The following is a 20,753-nucleotide window of genomic DNA, read 5'->3' on the forward strand; positions in this document are numbered from 1 at the left end:
ATGTAGCACAACCCTGCTTACATCACCTCCAGCACTATTAATTATTTACTATGGCCAAGAGAACAGCCCTAAATATAATTTTGTTTGTCTTTTCATTGCATGAATCCTTCTGCAAAATACTACTGTACTCCCACTGCTAAACTGTCTTCCAAATTACTGGAGAACCAAGCAAGCCAAGCATGTTTAGATTCTGTATATCAGAAAATTTATTCAGCTGTGAAATAACACACTAGTAATAATATTTATTCTTTAGAAGCACATCATTAAAATATTTTCTGTGGACTTTGAAAGAGAAGATCAGAAAGACAGCTCCAGGCAAAAAGGCTTTGAAGGAAGTCAGCACTGGACACTAGTCCCACATGTGATAAACCACAGCCCAAAGAAAAGCCTCCCCTAAAAATACACCCTGCAAAATCAGTATCTGTATGGTGCTAACAAAGAATGTTTCAGCTGTACCTAGAACCTCATCCAGGCCTACAGCATTGTGCTATACAAACAAGTTTTAAGCATCTTTGAGCCTCTTTACTCACTGAATTCGATCTTCACTACAGGAAAATACAATGCCTACCAGAAGCATTAGCAATCCTAATATCAATTGCCAATTTCATATGTTTCACAGGATTAGCCTACTCCCAGCAGTCACCTGAAGGGATCTCTTAGATAAACAGTTAGATAGACTTAACCAATGCCATGGGCAAAAAGTAAGATGCCTTCACAAGACAGATCATTTTAATGCAGACTTAACAGGGAAAACATTTTTTCATCAAAATGACAGTACCAAACCTGAAGAGGAATAAAAAAGTAACAAGGTTCATGGTCATGATGATTCTGGATTTTGGTCTTTTTGTGACAGAAAATCTAAGCCACTCTGGATGGCTCCTAATTATTCCTTCTCAAACAGATTATCTTCAGTCAACCAACGATTCTCTCCAGCTATGCCCAAGGATGACAGAAATCATGCATAAAGCAGGTCAAATTTCCTAGTTTGTGAGCCACACAAATAAATATATACAACTTCTGAATTTGAACAGCACTGAATGAAATTCAAATTATTCTTGCAATAGGGCTCTTTTCGGCACAAACTTGCTATTGTTGGAAAGTAAAGAGGAATTAAAAGTAGAAACATCAACTTTTAGAAATCAACATTCAATGAAATTGAAAGAAAGTATTAAGAAGTTGAAAAAAAAATTAAAATCAAGGTTAAATAACAGTATCTCAGAGATTATTTCCAAACAAAACTAAAGCTGAATTTCACAGAAGTATGCAACATCCACACTGCCTAGAAGGCCAGGCTACATAATTTTCAGATTCTTCTGGTCTATTACAATACCTTCATTCATTATGCATCAGCTACTATGTGGCTATTTAAAATGCATTTCAGTAGAACGATCTCTAAATTCTGAGAAATTTTTCAGGGCACTGGGAACAAGGGGGCTGTAAAAACCAACAGTCTCCTTGAAGTTCATTGTCATCTAAAAACAATTCCAGCTAACAAGCTGCATTTCCCACACAGGATTTTAATTAGAGATTCTGTTATTTCACTAGATACCCTGACACTATATCTTTATATATATTTAAATAAAATGTAGTAAGAAACACTACCTTACTAGTACATCATAAACAAGACTCAGTAAATTCAGTTTTGCCAGTGGAAAATAAAGTATCTGGAAATAAACAAAATTAGATGTTTCTTAAAATAAAATGCAATTTTGAACAAAAACAAGGTGCAGCAGTAACAGAAGTTTAGAGCTGAAAAGTTTATTAGAGCATTTAGGTATTTTGCACACTAGTCAAGTATTTTAAAATAAGAAAATAACTCATGCAAAACAAAATCCACCACCTTCTCAGAAATCTCAAAGAAGTATTTCTAGCATTCAGTTTTAAATTGCAACAGAAGAGAGCTCGATTAACACTTATTGTTCCCTACTAGGTCTGTGTCTGACACTTTCCCCCAGAGTTGTTACAGAAAGCCAAGGGCAGTAAGACCACAAGAGAGTTAACCTGACCCATTGCTTCTCAAAGCTATCATTTTCTTTGTTTACCCAAGGTAACTTTGCCAAAGCAAGATGACCCGATGGCCAGACACATCATCTTTAAGAAAGTGCACAAGAACTAACCCCACCAAGTAGGTACAACGTGTGGGTTTCACTGCTTTACATATTCAGCATTCTTTAGCCACTTACTAGTCACTGGAGTAGTATTCTCAGGGATTATACACTGTAATTAAACTTACAACATCACCTATATTAACTGCTGCTACAGCATAGTCCTAAAAATTCCCCCAAACCATTTCAGTCACCAGTCCACACAACCTTTCTCTACCAAACAACACTGAAGGTCTCTACAGCCCTTCATAGTGAGAGAGTAATTTCCACACATCAATCTGCCTACAAACACACCTCACCTGATTAAACAAACCTCTTAGTCCTGAATTTTCCCCATCTGGATTTATTACAAGGCAAATTCCTTGGTAGGGTCAGCCCATGGAAGCAAAGTCTGCAGAAAAAGCAAATCATCACACTTTTCTCTCTCAGTATTTTATATCCTGCCCTGGATGTAAGTATCTTGCAGCCAATTTTTATATTCGTAACTCCTACCGTTTCCAAGCATGTGCCACACACATGAGCATTTGTAACAGCTGTCATATTTTGCAAATATGCAAATATTTTTCAAAACAGCTAGCCCATACAGAGCGATTCCGAAGGGTTGAGAAGACAGTCTCCTAAATAGTTCTGATCTGCAACAGCTCTGCTCTTAATATATGTATAATGTAGTGGGAAACAGTACTTTACTAGTACACCATAAACATGACTCCCGATATACTCAGTTTATGCCAGTACAAAATAAAGTCTCTAGAAATAAACACATAACATTAGATGTTTCTTAAAATATAATGCCCGGAAAGGAAGGGGACAGAGATGTGAAATACTGTCCTGGATGTCCAGCTGCTGTCAATTTGCTGTCTGCAACTATTCCTTTAGGACCTAGGAGCTTCTAGCAAGCCACCTCAAGCAAGACTTTTGCTGAAGTAGCAATCAAACTAAAGCAAAGAGTCCAATTTTTTGAAAGCTCTTGGTAAACTTCAATGTAGAAACCATCAGAGATGTTCAGATGAGCTTGTTCTGCATCACTTGTCAAGAGCATCCAGGTGGTACAGGTATGATGCATAGTGCACCTGCACAGGATTATAGTACCTGATCCCCCAGTTAGGGGCAGAAGAAGGGGATTCCCTCCTCTACCAGGTAAGCCTCACACCTGCACAAAACCACAGCTTACTCTTGCCATACATATCTATCACATCATACTATAATTACTAAAGCACCTCTGGTCTAAATCAAAACATTAATAGAGCACTACCTAATTTTACGTATCTCTCAGACATGTGAAGAAGTGCTTTGGAAGGGGCAATTTAAAAGGCTGAATGTATGTACACATGATTTTTTTCATAATTTCTTAACAGCAATTAAATGCACACTAGACTGGAAATGCATGACAGAAATTTTGCTATTAAAAAAAACCACCAAAGCGCAAATCAACCAACCTTCCCCACTGAAAGAGAGGATAACATGCAGGACTACACTCAGAAAAACCAAAACCACAATGACAGAGTGAGGAAAGAAGTAGATACAGTTTTGAAATCAGATGCCAAGATCAGTGCATGGCAGACACAGAAGAGAATCAAAACTGTGACAAAATTTAGAATGTACCCATGTCCTGTGCCCGCTCATGAATGCTTTCCAAAAGTGCATGAAGAAAACAATCAAACACATGCATATACATCCTTCTCTTTAGATCACTTACATAATTTGTAGAAATGCCAGACATGATCTTTTAGAATAGCTTGAATCTATCAGCTATAAGATACAATGATTTGAATAAAGCTGGCCTGAGTCAAGCATACACAAACATTTCATTAACTGACATTGCAACTCTGAAAAGCATTTTATAAAACTTCATAAAAAACTCCAAACTACACAGCACCAAGAAAGATACTAAACAAAATAACTTCCTCATTTTATTTTTGCATCTCTTCCCTTTTCTTCCCAGTTGTAATATTCTGTATTTCAAAAAGAGAACTTCAATGCTGATAGTAAAACATTTCTACTGCAACGTGAAATACCATCCCCCAATGCCAATAGACAAATAGTGCTCCAAAAGCAGACATAAACACAGGTGATAGGTAAACTTATGCTGAGCACTGAGTAAATCTTATCCTGTGCTCATTACTAGGGGATCTAAGCCCCATGGAAATTTTGATGGGTGTGTTTTGTTTGGGTTTTTGTTGTTTGTTTGCCTTTTAAGTGCTCAACATATGCGGATCTATGTGAGACATACAGAAATGTCTGCCAACTTTGAGACAGAATTGTTTTTCTCATCTCAAGCTACACAAGATGCAATGTTTACAGCTCCATACTTGAAGCAATCGAGGAAAGAAAACATCCCGTGATCTACCAGTGCAGAACCAGACACAGCTAATAAGAGTTTCAGAAGTTCATACACAAGGATCTTTAGAATGCTTCTAATTTTCATATGGTTACAGCACCCTGCATTAATCCTGTGCATGATATAATATGCTCATTCCCTTTTTTTTTTTTTTTTAAACAATGCAGTAATGTCATATGGAAGGGTGGAGTTCATTATCATGTGGAATTACAGATCTGTTTTATTTGATGGATAAAAAAAAAAAAACCTTAAAAATGTGCTGGTCCACCCCCAAGATGACAGCCAAAGCATTTCAGAAAAACAAATACCTCCATAGCATGAAACCAGGTCTTGTAACCTGAACTCAGCTAACACATTTCCTCCTCTCCCTGGGCCTGAAGCCCTCAGTCTGGCCAGGCGTGCAGGTGCAGCAGAACAGGACCTTCCTGCCTTTGTTCCATTTCACTCAGAATTGGCACAGTTATTTCAACCTGGCACTTTCCTTCCTGACTCATCCCAAACACACAAACAAGATTTTCCAGGGCTAATTCAGGACAGCCAACCCATATCATCTCCATTAATTGCTAGACAACTCTGAACCCTCCCTGTAGCCCCATGAAAACTGAGACAAGCCAGCTAAAAGCTGCTGCAGTAAACCACAGGTGGAACCAACAGGAAGGGGAAAAAAAGGAAAGTTTTTCCTAAAATCCTCTTGTTTACTCATTTTTGTCATTGGGTACAGTACTAGAAACTACCATCAGCCCTATCAAGCAAAGGAGTAAAACATTTCCTATCTTGTCAAAATAAAATGTCAAATGTCCCTCACACACGAAACACAAATTTTTTTTGAAGAAAAGCACTTATGGGAGGGGGAAGGAAGGAGCAAGACTATTCTTACAGCCTCCTGGACACATTTAAACACAGTCCTTCACAGATAGAGTTCTTTCAACATTTCTTGCCAGCCACTGCTCTTTCTTCAGAAGGTGAACAGTTTAACCTTGCCAGTCTTTTTCGACTTATTTCAGGAGATCTTCAAACCTGCCAGCACAGAGCTCCCCATGAGTATTCCCATCTCCCCCAGTACATCCTGCCAGCACTTGGAGGCACAGGCAACTACAGGGCACTACTGATTCTGAATGCCACAGCACCCACAGTTTGCTCAAAAATCCTGTGAAACAAAAAGAAAATTAAATGCAAATGTTGGTTGTTAATTGAACCAACCAAACAAGAACAGGAACACACCCAGAAAGCGAAACTTCTGGCGAAGGAAACTGGCTGGTGTTTTTATTGCACTTATAAATGATGCAGCCAGGTCATTTTTCAATCGGCCTGATGAAAGGCAGAAGAGGGAAGACATGAAACAACTTACAGTTCAGGATCATGTCAAGCACATGGAGCTTCTCAAGCATTTGCAGGGCTCAAGAAGTAGAAAATGCTTTAACATCAAACTTCAAAACTGAGGGGAAAGAGCTGTTTCTACAGCCTAGAGACTGCAATCCTGAAACCTGAGGCTTGCCTCCAGATGAGGAATACAGCAGCAGGAAGCAAGGTTTGCTCACAAAAGAGTGACCAGATTAGAGTGCAAAGCATGTCTGACACTCAGGATCAAACAACCACTCTGTTGCACCAGCTGAGGTTTTCCTACAGAAGGAAAGGATACAGCAGCTAATTGGGACCAGGCTCTGAATCTCAACTCATTCTTCCTCTCAAAGTTTATGAAATGGGCATTTTTTCTTTATCCACTGCATACCTGAAACAACTCTGGATGAGTCTCCATTTGGCATGGTGGCCACTGAAGCTGATCCAACACTGCTCACATGCCCACACACACCTACAACCCCACTACTGCTGGGGCAGCAGGACAGACAGACACCACAGGCAGCCAAGCCAGACAAACCCTGGCAACTCTGTTGGCCAGGGTCACCTCCAGCTCCCAGAGCACAGGCAACCCCAGACAGCTTCCCAGCAGCAAAGCAGGCACAAGGACAAAGGGCAACACCCAGCACTGGGAAGACGGATCACATCAGCTCTATGTTAAACTCTTGTGGAACTGTGCTATCAGGACAGGAACAACATGGAAAAGAAAAATGATCACACTACTTTTCTTGATAATCCAAAGGCAAATTGACACCACTAGTGAAACTTTAGCTAGGAGATACTTATTCCTATTCCACAACAAGGTAAAAACACAGTAGGGCTCAGAAAAGAACCAAAACCAACACAACAACAAAAATCCTCTGAAACACAAAAAGCCCCAAACCAACAAAAACAATCCCACAAACAAGTAAATAGCTTGCTTGCGTTGTTCACCCTCAGAAGAGCCCACAATGTGATCTTCACAAGCTCCCCTTTAGGGATGACATGCATGGGGCAAAGCACCCCTAACACTTTGCTACACAAAAGAGAAAGTTAAGTTCCTCCTCTAGTGAGCTGGACAGTATTTCTAAAGTCTTTATATCCCCATTACTGGATTCCTCCAGTGGATCCAATGATGAATTTGCCAAGACAGATCACCATCTCCTTTTGAAGACTATTTTACCTCAAGGTCTTATTAACTTTCCGAAGTAAAAACAGCTTCTAAAAAGTGATGAGATGACCAATTAAAATATCCAACCTGATAGAAGTACATACTAATTGATGCACAAATGTCCTAGAAAAGAAACTGTCTTGGACAATGCAGGACTCTGCAATGTCTGAGGATCACATCAAGCTCTGTTTCAAATGCCGTTACCCAATGTTCAGCATGATTTTGCAATATTCTCTTGACATGCTCTTTTTAGGGATATTGGAAGTCTAATCTAAAGAGTATGGAGACTCATCTTAACAATTCCCTTCATACAATACAGTACATACAAAATAAATGTAACGAGAAGTAGTTTTCAAAATTAACTTGTTGCCTAACCAGAAAAGGGAATAAAAAGCATGAATTTACAGCAGATTAACAAGGCCTATCTCAAGCCCTTCCACAGAGCCTTCAAGTGAGGGGCAGGGAATCCTTCCTGACCTGAAGAGCACTTTCATGGCCTCCTGCAGTAGAGCATAGTTTAGTTTCTCCATCTTCAAGGCTTAGTAATATGCACTGGTCCATCGCTCTGCAGCCAAGGACTTCTGGTGTCGGTAACAAGTCTTGCCTCAGAAATCTGAAGTGCAGAGGGCCTACTGGACCTCATCTGTCAAGGACATGTGGTTTTCATATTTAAGCCAGAATCTCATCAGACCCAGCATTCTGCAGACATACTTTTTTTTTCATAAGCATAAGGTTCATTTACAAGTGTAAGGTTGACTTTGAGGAGTAACATTTTCGCACAGGAAGACCAGAACACCTTCTTAAGAGGAGGAAGCACCATAGCTGGCATAAGACATTTCTACCAACAAGCCTGCACTCAAGCAGCATTCAGTTACAAGAGTTCTGTCCCCTGAGAACAGGCTAGCAGAGCATGACCTGATGGTGGGAGCTGCAAAGTCACAAGGACACCACTAAACTTAGTTTATGCTTTCAGGAGGCCAACTACGTTTTACACACAGAGCAAGATTATGACAATGTATCCAAGTCAACTGGTTGGGACATAGTGAACTCAAACAAATCAAACGGCGAAATGAAGAAACTCTTCTGCTGAGTGCTCTCTACCTTGTTTTTCATGTAAGTGTTAATTAACAGATCAAATAAAACGTCCTCACTTGAGCTGTAGTAATTATTTACCTTTATCTGGATAATGCTATACCACATTTCAACTTAGCAAATATATTCCCAGCCTTGCACAGATTTATGCTTAACTTCAAGCTGTCCAAACAGCGTCTGGCCCTTGGACCAGCTCCTATCTTATGATCAAAGAGTGTGTTTTTCACAGAGCTCAGACTACAATATCCACAGAGCCCCTTGTTCCTAAACTTGTGCAACCACCCTGTTTTAACCTTTGGGCTTCAATTATTCATGATCACAAACTACTGTAATGCAGCACTCCAGAAATACATGCAACTAGGAAGCTAACTTGATAAAAGGAAAAAAGCAAACAGCAGCAATATTCCTCAAAGACTTTGCAAAGTATGTAAAATAGCTAGAAAAAAGAATACATTTCTTTAGCTGTTTTAAACTGGAAGATACAGTGATACAGTAGACAATGAATACTGACAACCACACATATACAGCAGATATATGTTGATGTGCTGAATTCAAACCATGGACAGAAATCACACAAGTGTAACTGAGATGTAAAAACCAAGGACAAGAACAAACAAAACAAATTTAGTAGTCCACAAACATAATCCGGCTAAGGAAGTGAAAGAAAAAAAAATCACAGGATGCAAAGAAAAAATTAAAACCAGCAGATAATGCATTTACCCAGACCATTAAAATAACAAGTTAGGAAAATGCGGAAGAAATAACGTACACATATATACAGGTAAATCTTAATAAGACAAGCCAAATAATCTGTGATTAGAGGTTTGAACAAATCTAGTATGTATTCAAAATGAATAGTCATTAAAATAAGCAGCAAATCCAACAGTAAGAAAAAAGATGTATGACCTTTTCTAGAATCCTTAACAATCTGTTGGTGAGGAATCCCAGATCCTCATCTACAGGCTTTACACAGCAGCCCAGCCGGCAGGCTGTAAAAACTGGGCATTTCAAACTTCTTTATCTAGATAGTGAGATACATCAAATAACCAGCAGCAGCAACAGCAGCCTCCAGCCCACCATTAGCAGGGGCAACTCTCAATTCTGTCCTGAGCTGGACATCAAACAGTTTGAATAATACTAGGGCAGCATGCCTAGAAATCCCCAACTGAAGTGCCTTACCAAATGATATGTTGTCTCATATTAAAACAGGAATTAATTTGATTCAGTCTCAAGGAAAGGAAAGTCATAAAAGCAGAGGAAGTCATGGGAACCTGAGGGCAATGTCACAGGTGACAGGGATTACCAACCTCCCTACTGGAAACTGGGGCTTTTTCCCCAAAACCTTAAAGGAAAGTCATCGCTAAGCAGATTTCAAATGGACACAACTGAATTATTCCAAGTCTTAGGATGAGCTGCCAGCAATGCTTTGTTCTCTCTTCCACCATCCGTGTGCCAAGGGTCCTTTATCCACCCACAGTCCTAAAATGCTCCTTGCCTCTTAAAAGATGAGGAAAGCCACAGCATGGCAGAAGACATGATCACATATCCCTTCATGCAGCATTGCAATCCCTGAATTATCACAGGCTTGCTGGGAATTCTATTTTTTTCCTTAATTTACCAAACTAACTAGAACGCTTCCAACCTCTGGGGATGACAACTATTGCATTAAGTATTTCTCTCTTTTCACCAAACAGTTAAGGAATCTATTCATTTTCTACTGCCTTCCTGTGATCCAGCAGCTCACCTGAAATCAAGCATAGTTTTGGAGAAAGGGTAGGAATCCATCTGGAGGTACACTTAACTCGAATATATAACTGTTCTACAGGCAATAAACTTGACAGTCCCCCAAGTCTGCTTTCTTTTCCTCTGTCTGTCATTCATTGAGTTTAATCTTCAATTAAATCAAGACAATATTAGGAAAATGGCTGGCACACCATTAATACTTCACTTGATCATAACTCCAATCTAATACTCAAGTGCTGTATTTAATTCAGCTTCTTCAGGTTAGTGATTATTATGTGAAGGTAACGAAAACAGATGGATAGAGAAGTCCACTTTGTCTCTTCTACACCACTCCAGAAGGCTTGGTATCTCTCACTTTGAAAATAATTCTATTGAAATGTAATACTACACACCACTAGGAAATTAATTTAATGAGTAATGGTGAAAAAGCTTGTACACAATACCAAAATACAAAGTTTTACAAAAGGTCACACAGAAAACTAATAATAGCAGCAGCAGCAGCAGTAATAATATGTTATCTTGTAGTATTTAGGAAACACTGACTTTTATATGAGTTCTGTACTTCTGCAATCACTGGTTAAGCAAGCATAGCTTTCTTAAAAAGGACCTTTAAATGCAATTTTATCAGTCTACTTTGCACAGGCTGTGGGATTAGATTTCCCTTAGCCTGACTACAAGCACTGCAGGAGGCATACATTCTCTGATAATAATTATGTCTTCCCTGACTAATTCCAGCATCTGTATTAGCTCGACCCTCATTGCTCATACCAGGTTTGAGGATAAGATTTCTCTGGACTATGCAGTAGATGGAGCAAGAGTTACATTGTGAAGGGCTTTCATAAATTGTCTTTGTTCACGTGCATGTTATGTCTACCACTGGAAGAAAGAAGTCTAAAAACCAGTCAGTCTTCTTCAGTTAATATCAAATTAAGAAAAACAAATTTTAAAAGCTATTATACATAGGTGTGCCTGCTAAAAACTACTCAGGACAGTATTATTAATATTTTCTGTACCCATTTCACTGTATTTAATGATTAAAACTGCTAATCCTTTGGGAGTCTGATCTTAAAGAAAAAATACTATTTTAGTCCTCCAACAAGTAAAGACGTATTCTTTGGTTTATTCTTTTTTTAACCACCAGTAGACTGTTCTTACTATAATGGCAGGAGGAAGAAAATCAGATTACTGATGGGAAAAAAAAATTACTAAATAAAACCCCAAATGGTTTAAAGAATTATATTACCTTGAATCAATAATGTTATCTGGAACGAGATATGAGTAAATACATTACACATGTAATCCATTTGTGGAAAACAACCATACCCTCTGTAAGAGCTCAATGTAGCATTTCACCGACTAAGGTAATTTCCATGGCAAAAAACAAGACTCCTCTTAACACATTAGATTCTCCGAATTTCTCAGCTATGTCTCTACTTATTTGAAGTTAAGACAAACATCTAAGAAGTAGAAAGATACTTACATATGACTGAAGCCAAGCATGCACTCTCAAAAGGAATGTCAGATATTTACTGTTTAAGCACAAGTAATTTACACTGCTGCTACACAGCCTGCAGTACACCCTACACTCCCCTTCTCCAACTCTGCAACTCTCACCCATTAAATCCCTCACGTATCTGAGCATATGGAGAAAATCTCTAAGAGAACATGATAAAATTGTATGTCCTTTCTAAGTAATCACTATGAAGCTTTGGTTACTCTCTGCTGTTATCTGAGAGAAGAAAGCACAGTAACTTTACCAGGGTGGAGGGAAGGAAAGGTACAATGAGGAAAACATGGTCTAACTGATGAGTATTTCAAGTTGTAACAATCCTTTTTGATAATATTTGAAAGAGCCCCCAACACAGAAACAGGTCTTCCCAGCCCACCCACAGCAAAGAATTTCTTCACTCCCTTTAGCTTTAAAATTCAGATTGTTCCCACATTAAAATGCTCCTCAGGATTCATACAGAAGGGTATTACTTGAAGGGTAAACAGGAGCTACAACTACATGGCTTTTATAAAGCTTTGTATTGGATTTGCTTATGTCATTAAATGAGCAAAACTGGAAAAGGTCCCAGAAAGAGTGAGAAGCATAAGGAAGCTGGCAATGAGTATGCCAAGCTCCAGCACAAAAGCACGTTAGTAAGCAAAATGGGGGAGAAAACAAGGGGAGCAGGAGGAGCCAGATTGTGAGATTATAGCAAATTGCAGGGGTTTAACAGACAGCAAATTATTCAACAGAGTCAATCGGAAGGAATCTCAGAAAGATAGATACTGGATGTGCAAGGATAAAGCTGATGTGATGGCAGGTTCTAGACTAGCACCAGGTTTAAAATTAAATTGGTCAAATATTTGAGGGACTAAGTAAGGGAAGTTATCTATGTGACAACTTTATGATTACAAATAAATGGCCTTTTCCTCTCTGAAAAAAAAAGGGGCTGCTTGGAGACAAGTAAAAGATTTTTTTTTCTTTATTTTTCGATTACTTTCTTCCTGAGTATTGGGTTAAGATGACAAAGATGAGAACCAACAGTGGGGAAAGGAGGAATCCAGGAGGAAACCTTCCAGGAGAGCTTAAAATAGTACCCTACCCCAGTGACTAAGGCTGAGCATCCTCCTAAAAGAAGGCACGTGTTTTACTGCACCATGAGTAAGGTGTGGGCCCTCCTACAGAAGCACAGCAGAGGCACTACAGGTTTTACCACAAGTCTCACCTTAGGCAAGAACCTTTCCAGCAAGCCCTGCTAGAGCCTAATCTATCCAAATCTCATCTATTTTCTCCAACCACATCGGTCTAATGAAAGATACCACTTCACTCTAACAACCTTGCCTAATTCTGCTTGAGATTTTAAAAGTTATCATGTACTAGTTTACTTTATAATACAGAAGCAATTAGACTTTGTCACCAGTAATATTATCATTATCTGCTCTTGCAAAAGACTGCCATGGGCTATCCAGTAACTCTGTATGTTCAGCTACATGAACATCAATGTACTACACAAGTGCTTTCATCAGAGGTGAAGTAAAGTTCTGTCTTATTATTCAACGTATCACAACTGCATATGTTTAAAATACAGTTCTGCAACACAGCTGGACAAAATTCCTTATGTTCAATCAGTTTAAATATATGTTAAGTTTAGGCATCATCCTCTGCTTTGATTAACATTCTGCTACTTTTGTGAATTCTACAGGTGTTTAAACAAAAACCAGGATTATTATTCTGCTTACTGCCAGCACATCAGTAGGGTCACACTGAACAATGCAGAGGCTGGTCTGAAGTCAAATGTGATTCATTCCAACCTCAGCAAAACTCCATTACGTGTAACAACCCTTACCTCAGAAACCATTATGGCTGTGAATACACGTATCAGTGTGTGGGCATTCAGTGCTCTTTTAGATGGGGTATACATTTTGGAAATATAAACAATTACTCTGGCTATAGTTTACTGTAACCAAGAGTCCTCTTTCTGAGATACTGTCAGGCTTTTGAAGAAGCCAAGTGTGAAGAAAAAGAACCCTTTTTTCAATATACATTGTGTTACTGTATTTTGATTTTAGGTTTCTGTAACAATCACTCACTTGAATAAAACATTCCTAACTTGAAATAGTTTGCACACAAAGGGACAGAAGTCACTGGTACTGAGCACTTAAATCTTGAACAGCCATGAAGAATTCTCTCTAAAAGTCATCTTAATTTAAGGCACATTCATGCTAACCAAACAAGTGGACTGCAGACCACTCTTACAGCCTACACCTAAGGTGTCCCACAAGTACAGGAACAGCAAGATAAAAAAAGGAAAATTACTTTTTCCTGAAACCATATACAACAAACAGCAGAACAAGAGAGCTTGAAAATTCACATACACATTCAATCCAGCAAGAGAAACTGCTTTCCACAAGGATTTAAGAAATGTGAAGTGACTGTTCATCAGCTGTCCTGATAAGATGGAGAATTTTAGAATAGCATAATGATCTTTCACTCTACAGAGGTGCCAAATAAACCTGTGCTTTTGGGTTTCACATAAATACAGCTATTGATCAATCATTAGACACTAAGCTGTGGCAGTGTTCCATCAGCATGTTTGGTTCATTGCTTTTAAGGTTAATTGTAGCCCAGCTGAATTTAACTGTGCAAGCACCTTACTACAGCTGAACATATGCCTCTCAGCAGAAGTTGCTGTTTTCTTTGAAAGCATACAAAAAAATCTCTGAAAAAAAATGCTTATATTAAAAAAAAGAGAAAACAAAACCCCCCAAAAAAACCCCACCACCAAACTTTTTTTTTCCAATTGCCATCTCGGGTCAAAAAAAATCAGGATCATGACAAGCACAGAGAGTCCCTTCAAATGCTCTTGCCTTCAACTATTTTCCCACAATAGCTACAGCATGTTTGGTCACTACCTAGGAAATAAAAGTTGAAACAGTCACAGGGAAATGTATTTAAAAACAAGGGCCATCTTATCATCTTGGAACTTTTAACCTTAGATTCACTAGGATGCTACCCAAAACAATCTAAGCTGAATCATCACATACAGCTATGAAGTCTCAAACTGACCTTGAGATCTCAACAAGCCTTTGATTTTGCTATTTTACTAAGTTATTCACAGAAAAACAAAGATGATTCATTGTTACGTGAAATACAACTGGCCCAATTTAAAGCTCAGTTTAGCACTGAGCGCAGAGAACACACCAAAGAAAAGCTAATTGACAATGTGAAAGAAATAGAGAAATGCTAACAATTAAACAGGCTTGGTAGTTGATGTGGCGAAAGAGCTTCTTATTAAAACTCAGAATGAGTTGCATTATATTCATTAAACTGAACAATGTGAATGTTTCAATGAAACTTTCCCATTTTCATGGCTGTTTTCACAAACAGTCAACTGTGGAAAATATTTCTTCTTAATTTGCCACTGCCTAGAGCAGAGCAAACATTCAAGAATCGAGACCCAGAAAAAAATTGTGAAATCCTAAAAAAAAATTTTTGGCTATTCTGAAATTCCAGAAAAATTTAAAAAACACACCAACAAATCCAACCACAAAAAGCAAGCATTGTGTTTCCAACAACAAAAAAAAAATAGATGGTGTCATGACCACAACATAAATAAGCTAAATTTGAAACTTGTCACTGTCTGCAGCAGCTTACAAGTAGTATGGTTAACCTGGAGGGCAGCACAGACTGTAAACATGTATTTTAAAATAAAGGACAGGCTGAAGTTACTAAAAGATAAGATCTAAAGAGAAGTGATAAAATGCTTTCTCTCTGATACTGCAACATATGAAAAGTTTGCTCGAACTCTCAAGTTGTGAGTAGGCCAATCTGTAAGAAACCTGTCTTAGGGCTGTAGCTGCACTATAGTTTTTTAGCTCCACATTAATTGTAAAATCGTCTCCTTCTTGCATGATAGTTTCTCAATGAATCTGCTTTACTGGAACACTGTTTAAAAGTTCTCTAAAGCATCAGTAAGACATTAAGGTGAGGTCTATCTAAATTTTGAGAACAAGAAAAAAAAATTCCATGAATACAACTACAAATTACTGACTGAGAACATGATTTTACAGAAGTCACACTATCTACACTTAAAAATTAAATTACTATTTTTCCTGTGTTTAAACTACTGATATCAAATAGAAGCTGGCAGGAGATTCCTCTGCTAAGCAACAGCAATTGTGATAGTAAAAACTTAACACATTTATGATAGAGACATTTGTTTGCAAATGTAATCAGGTGTCATGGGGGAAAAAAATGCCTTTACTGATGATTGAAACATTTTAAGTGCAGAGTTAAAAAATGTTTAAAATCTCTACTAATATAAACAGTAAGTCCACAGGACCAGAAACATACAATAGTAAAGACCACAGTGGTAAGTTTCCCTAGAACATATTCTCCTTGTTCTAGTTCAGTGTTTAAGTCCACTGACCATGTAAGTACAGTTTTCAGAACATCAACCACAAACAATCCAACTTTATGTTTACCTATGAACCTCAAAACCCCTTGGAGTATGAAACAAGTACTACAAGCAAACAGCATTAACTCTTTCTGAACTTTAACACTGTATACTCATTCGTGATGCCTAGAAAGAACACTGAACCATGAAGCTACATTTTCAATGCTTTGTACCAAAATATTCCTCTTTACATAAAGAAAATGAAACTGAATATGTGCATCACCTGTCCCATGACTGTCTCTGATCCACACAGAAGGTTAACTTCAAAATGAACCTTGCTCTCCCCATGCATAATGCTCTTGCTAAGCGTGTGTTTTCCCCCCCACAACACAGGAGCCTGCTCCAGATGTGAAGTAAAACAACAAGTCTGCACCAAGGAAACACAAATCTTCAAAATAAGATTAGGAGAATATACCCTCTTCTTACTGTTCAAACAAACACACAACCTAACAGTGTATTTATGATCAAGGAAAATAATCTTGCAAGAAAAAACATAGGCATTCTTCACTTTGCTCAAGTCCTTCTCCTGTGGATAAGAAAGATACAGCTGTACTCTTGAACCCATAAGGCTTGGAAATTAGGCCATTCTTCTGCTTAAGGCACTGAAGGAAAGAATTCTTGTCAGATACTTTCTCCCACGCCCCCTTTGTCCAAATCAAAACCATGTGTTCTTATTGTGCAAAAGCAAATCCAGAAGGAAAAAAAAATCAGAAAAAATTATACATGGTATAATCATTATCATCCCAACTTGACCACTTCATTCTATCCTCTTATCTTTTGCCCTGTTCAATTTTTTATCTCTTTAAAATGTATCTGTCCTGTAGGCTCCCCTGTCAGAAAGGCATCGTTAACCACACCCACTTGAGCTGGCATCCAAGATGTCACTTTCCCACAGCTAACCCACAAACGGGTGTGCATGTGTCAAAGTTATAATTATTTGTATGATAATGAAGCAAATCACATGATCATAGGTCATTGGTTTATCCTTCTTAAAACCTCCCCTGCCATGATATCTCAATCATTCTTGTACAGCACTGGCTAGGTAAGACAAACCACAATTCCCACATTCCTCCTCGACTCTGGCCAGAGTTATCATCCAGCACTCCTGCCTTGTTTGTTCCTTCTCCCACTGTAAACATGCCAGATCACTCCAGCAGAATTAAATAACTTTGAGGTATTTGAAAAGTACAAAACAAAATAATACCTTAAAACTTAGCTAGACACCACAGCACAAATAAACAGCAATACTTTCACAGATAATAATAATAACTTAAAAGATTAAATTACACTTGCTATAGAGGAAAAAAACCATGTATTCTTCTGCCAGACTTAGAGGTCCTTATATCAGAAAAAACAAACTACAGATTTAAAATTTAAAACTCTTATTAACTTTACTAGAAATATGATACAGCAAGTAGTATAGAGCCAACTGTCGAATCTCTGAGTCTTTTCTTACACAGAGCTCCTCTACCTATGTAGTTCATCTCTTTTGCCTTAATTCAGGAAAACCATCCCCCAGTTTAATGACACAATACAAGGCAACATATTATGAAGGGAAAAACGTAAAAGCCCCTCTTTCCTCAATTATACCAGCTCAATGAAAACAGAAGAGATACTCTAGCTAAAAGCTTTTGAATCCTATCCTCCTCTTCTTCCAGCAACAGCAGAGATGAGAAACGCAATTCACCCAAACTAACCCCAAGTGCAATTGTTTGAATGCAGTGACACACTACCTGTCACAGCCTACGTAAAACATATCAAGAGGAGGCTGTAAATAGTTACATGTACAAAATCAAGACACGGGGAAATTATTATTTTGAATACTACTCCTACCCCTCACTTGAGAAAATAAATCCAGTAATACACATGAAAACACAGTACTGCCTCCACCCATTAACTTCCCCAAGATTCCCAAAGAACTCTTAGTAAGAATAAGTGTTTGATAATCATAATCTACTTTGCTTCGTTAAACACAGCTTTCATGAAAGAGAAATAACATTTCCAGTGAAAAGTATTTATGGACATATGCTAGGGAAGTTAAACATAGCACTGGGAGATGTCAGGAATAGCAAAAAAGTCAAAGAAAAGAAAAAGGGTGTGAAGCTCCACAGGGCAGACCTATCAGTTACACACACACTGATGCTTCACAGCCCCTGGCTCCCTCCACCTGTTGTCTGTCCCTTGCTGCCGGTTCCTGTACTTTTCACTCCAGCTTTCTGGTAAGACTTGATAAAAGTATTATGCTGCCTGATCTTATGCCTTCTAGAATATTTTCAAAGGGCACTGTGGGACAAAAGGCACAAGGAGTTATGGAAACAAGCAAGTTTTTCACCCATCCCACCAGGAACTCCTGTAATTCCTCAAGGAATGTATATTCTTATGATAGGTGCTATAGCCAAGTATTGGAATTTTTTTTTCAAATGGTAACACGCATGCTTGCACACTCACTGAGAAAAGCACACATTAAATTTTATTTATTTTCTATTTTAAAGTACTGAAAGCAGCTGCCAAGAGACATGGGGTGGTGGTGGCAGGGTAGCTCCCCATGATTTCATGCAACAACCTCACCCCATGTGCAGAGCACAGCTGGAGGCGTACGTGGGTCTGTACTCAGAAGCATCAATCAGCTCTCTCTGGGATACAGAGCTCCAGTCTGTCCCTTGGGAGTCACACAATGGAGCAACACTGCGAGATGGCCACGCGCACCAGACAGAAGAAAAGAGCCTCTCCTGAAGATCACCATTAGCTGCTGACGAGAGCTTTGCTAATATACATACTGGAGAACTGGAAATATACTCTACAAAGATAGACTTTTTTACCAGGCCAAAACACTGCTCCTTAATTCCTCACTCTTTCCAATTACTTCTCCCTTTAGTTGCAACTTCTCACCACCTCAGTTACTCACAGCTTACTAGCTCGACTTTGTACATCACAAGCCACCAGCATAAACAGTCCCCCAGTCCATTAGTGTTTATTAGCAGAAGGAAGCACATTAAAAGTAATTTAAGAGTCTCACCTCACCCTCACAGAATCCATTTTGAAACAAGGAATGCTGCTGATCAGGAAGTCAGCAATGGACCACCTACTCCTCCTCCATCCTACATTTGCCTCTTTAGCCAAACGTCTTACATAAGGGACACCATGGGTAGCAAGCACAACTTCCTGAGGCTGCACAACAGGCAGAGCTCGAGGTCTCTGCTCCAAAACCCTGCAGACGTCACACTAATGACAGCACCAGAGTAACTCTGTGCAGATCTGGGAACTTACAACTGCACAGATCTTTGGTACTTATCTGGTTGGAGGATTACATTCATTAGTATAAGGTTGCAGACCTGCACCACGGTTTTCGGAAGCAAATGTGCAATTTTGAGTATTCTGATACCCTGTACAAATCTGGGTGTTTCAGATACCCAAAGCACTTCCTGAAATTACAATAACAAAATAATAACACTTACTACTCCTTAGGTGTCAAAAGTGAGTACTCACAAGTAGCATAATAATTTTTAAATTAACTGCCAACACCTAGAAGTTTTCATTCCATAAAAGATGAAGATAGTCTAAAGTATTTCCATTTGCCTTGTGTAAATTTTGCAAGTCCTATGGACTGTATTACCAGATATATACATAAAAATTTCTTATCCTTTCTTGTCATCTATCTCTCATCTACATTCCTATATACACTTGAAATAGAGAATCATGAGTAACATGTATCACACAAACCTGGAGTTTACCATTTAATTAAATCGAAATTTTCATCCCAAGGACTTGCTCATTCTTACAGTAACACAGAACTCATCAGTCCATGAAGAGTAAGGACAGACCAAACGCATCTATTTGCTTTAACTAAGAATAAGTCTGATATTGCTGTGTCAGTTCCACTGAGTGACTGACACTAAAAGCTCATTATAATAATTCACCACGCTAGGGTTTCACTTCTCTAGCTATATTACCTCTGTTACCTTTGTCTTCCAAATCATCTTCTTACAGTCACTTTTCCTTTCACATCATTCAGAAAGGCACTACTGCTTGGGCTGGTACAGTAACAAACCTTAGGAGCTCCTGCTACCAGGACCAGAGCCAGAACCTCTATAGAACAGATTGATGCAACACAAACAAGAATCTTCTTCAACCATTTCAGCCCACTAGGCCATCTTCCTTCATTTCTTACCAATCACTTTCCACACAAATAGAAGGTGGGCATGATTGCATGTGTTACATTTCCTACGACTCCTTTTTCCCCTCCTTCTGCCACCTTCCCAAAGGCAACTAAGGATACACATTGCAAACATACTGCTTTTAACACTGGTCCCCTCTCCCAAGAGGAAAATTTCACACCTCCCACACTACCACCTATGTAAATAATCACCACTGATGGACAGGACCAGACATGGTCCAGCATTCCTCAGGTACATCGTCCATCATAGCCAAGACTAGCTCTTTTCTATGGAAGACCACCACAGCAGAGAACACCACCGTACTCCCACTCCATCGAGTCTGGGCGGAGCAGAGGAGACCGCAAAGATATTTAAACAGAGCACAAAGGAAGATACAATGAACTCGGGAAGAACCAAGGACACGACCACAGCCTCTCTCAGACGCAACACAAAACAAAGCAGAGGAAGGAATACAACAACACCAGGGACCGTCTTGGAGGTGCAAACCAAACAAAGAGCGAGTACCGCTGAACCTCAAAAGGTGAGACAAGGCCAAGTGCCAGGCGGTTAGACAGCCCACAAGTGGATATCCCAAGGCAGGCGCGGAGGTGCCGAGTGCGGGGGCCGCCCTAAGGCGGGGCAGCCCGGCTGCCGCCCGCAGGGGCTACAGGCCTCTAGCCGGCGGGGGCCCGCAGCCGGCAGCCCGTGCGCGCCGACAGCCGAGGACATATAAGGGCAGCCCAGCCCGGCCCGGCCCGGCCCAAGAGCGCTGGAAGGGGCTGCGGGAGGGCTCCCGGCGGGAGGCCCGGGGCCGCGGGCGGGCGTCGGCGCGCACGGGCTGCCGGCTGCGGGCCCCCGCCGGCTAGAGGC

The 20,753-nt window shown here is 39.4% G+C and overlaps 1 protein-coding gene across 1 annotated transcript in view; it reads right to left on the reverse strand.

The window, feature by feature from the left end:
* The window catches only part of LOC121673074 (serine/threonine-protein kinase MARK1-like), a 31,196-nt gene extending 23,666 nt beyond the window's left edge, over nucleotides 1-7,530 (reverse strand). Inside the window, exon 1 of the mRNA XM_042046114.1 lies at nucleotides 7,427-7,530. Within this exon, the coding sequence (XP_041902048.1) occupies nucleotides 7,427-7,510 (84 nt within the window). The 5' untranslated portion in view covers nucleotides 7,511-7,530. The remainder of the gene's footprint in view (nucleotides 1-7,426) is intronic.
* Between the last annotated feature and the right edge of the window lie 13,223 nt (nucleotides 7,531-20,753).

This window comes from Corvus kubaryi, unplaced genomic scaffold, assembly GCF_017639235.1.
Source record: "Corvus kubaryi isolate FWS band 111438036 unplaced genomic scaffold, C.kubaryi_AGA036_p1.0 65162, whole genome shotgun sequence".
Lineage (NCBI taxonomy): Eukaryota > Metazoa > Chordata > Aves > Passeriformes > Corvidae > Corvus > Corvus kubaryi.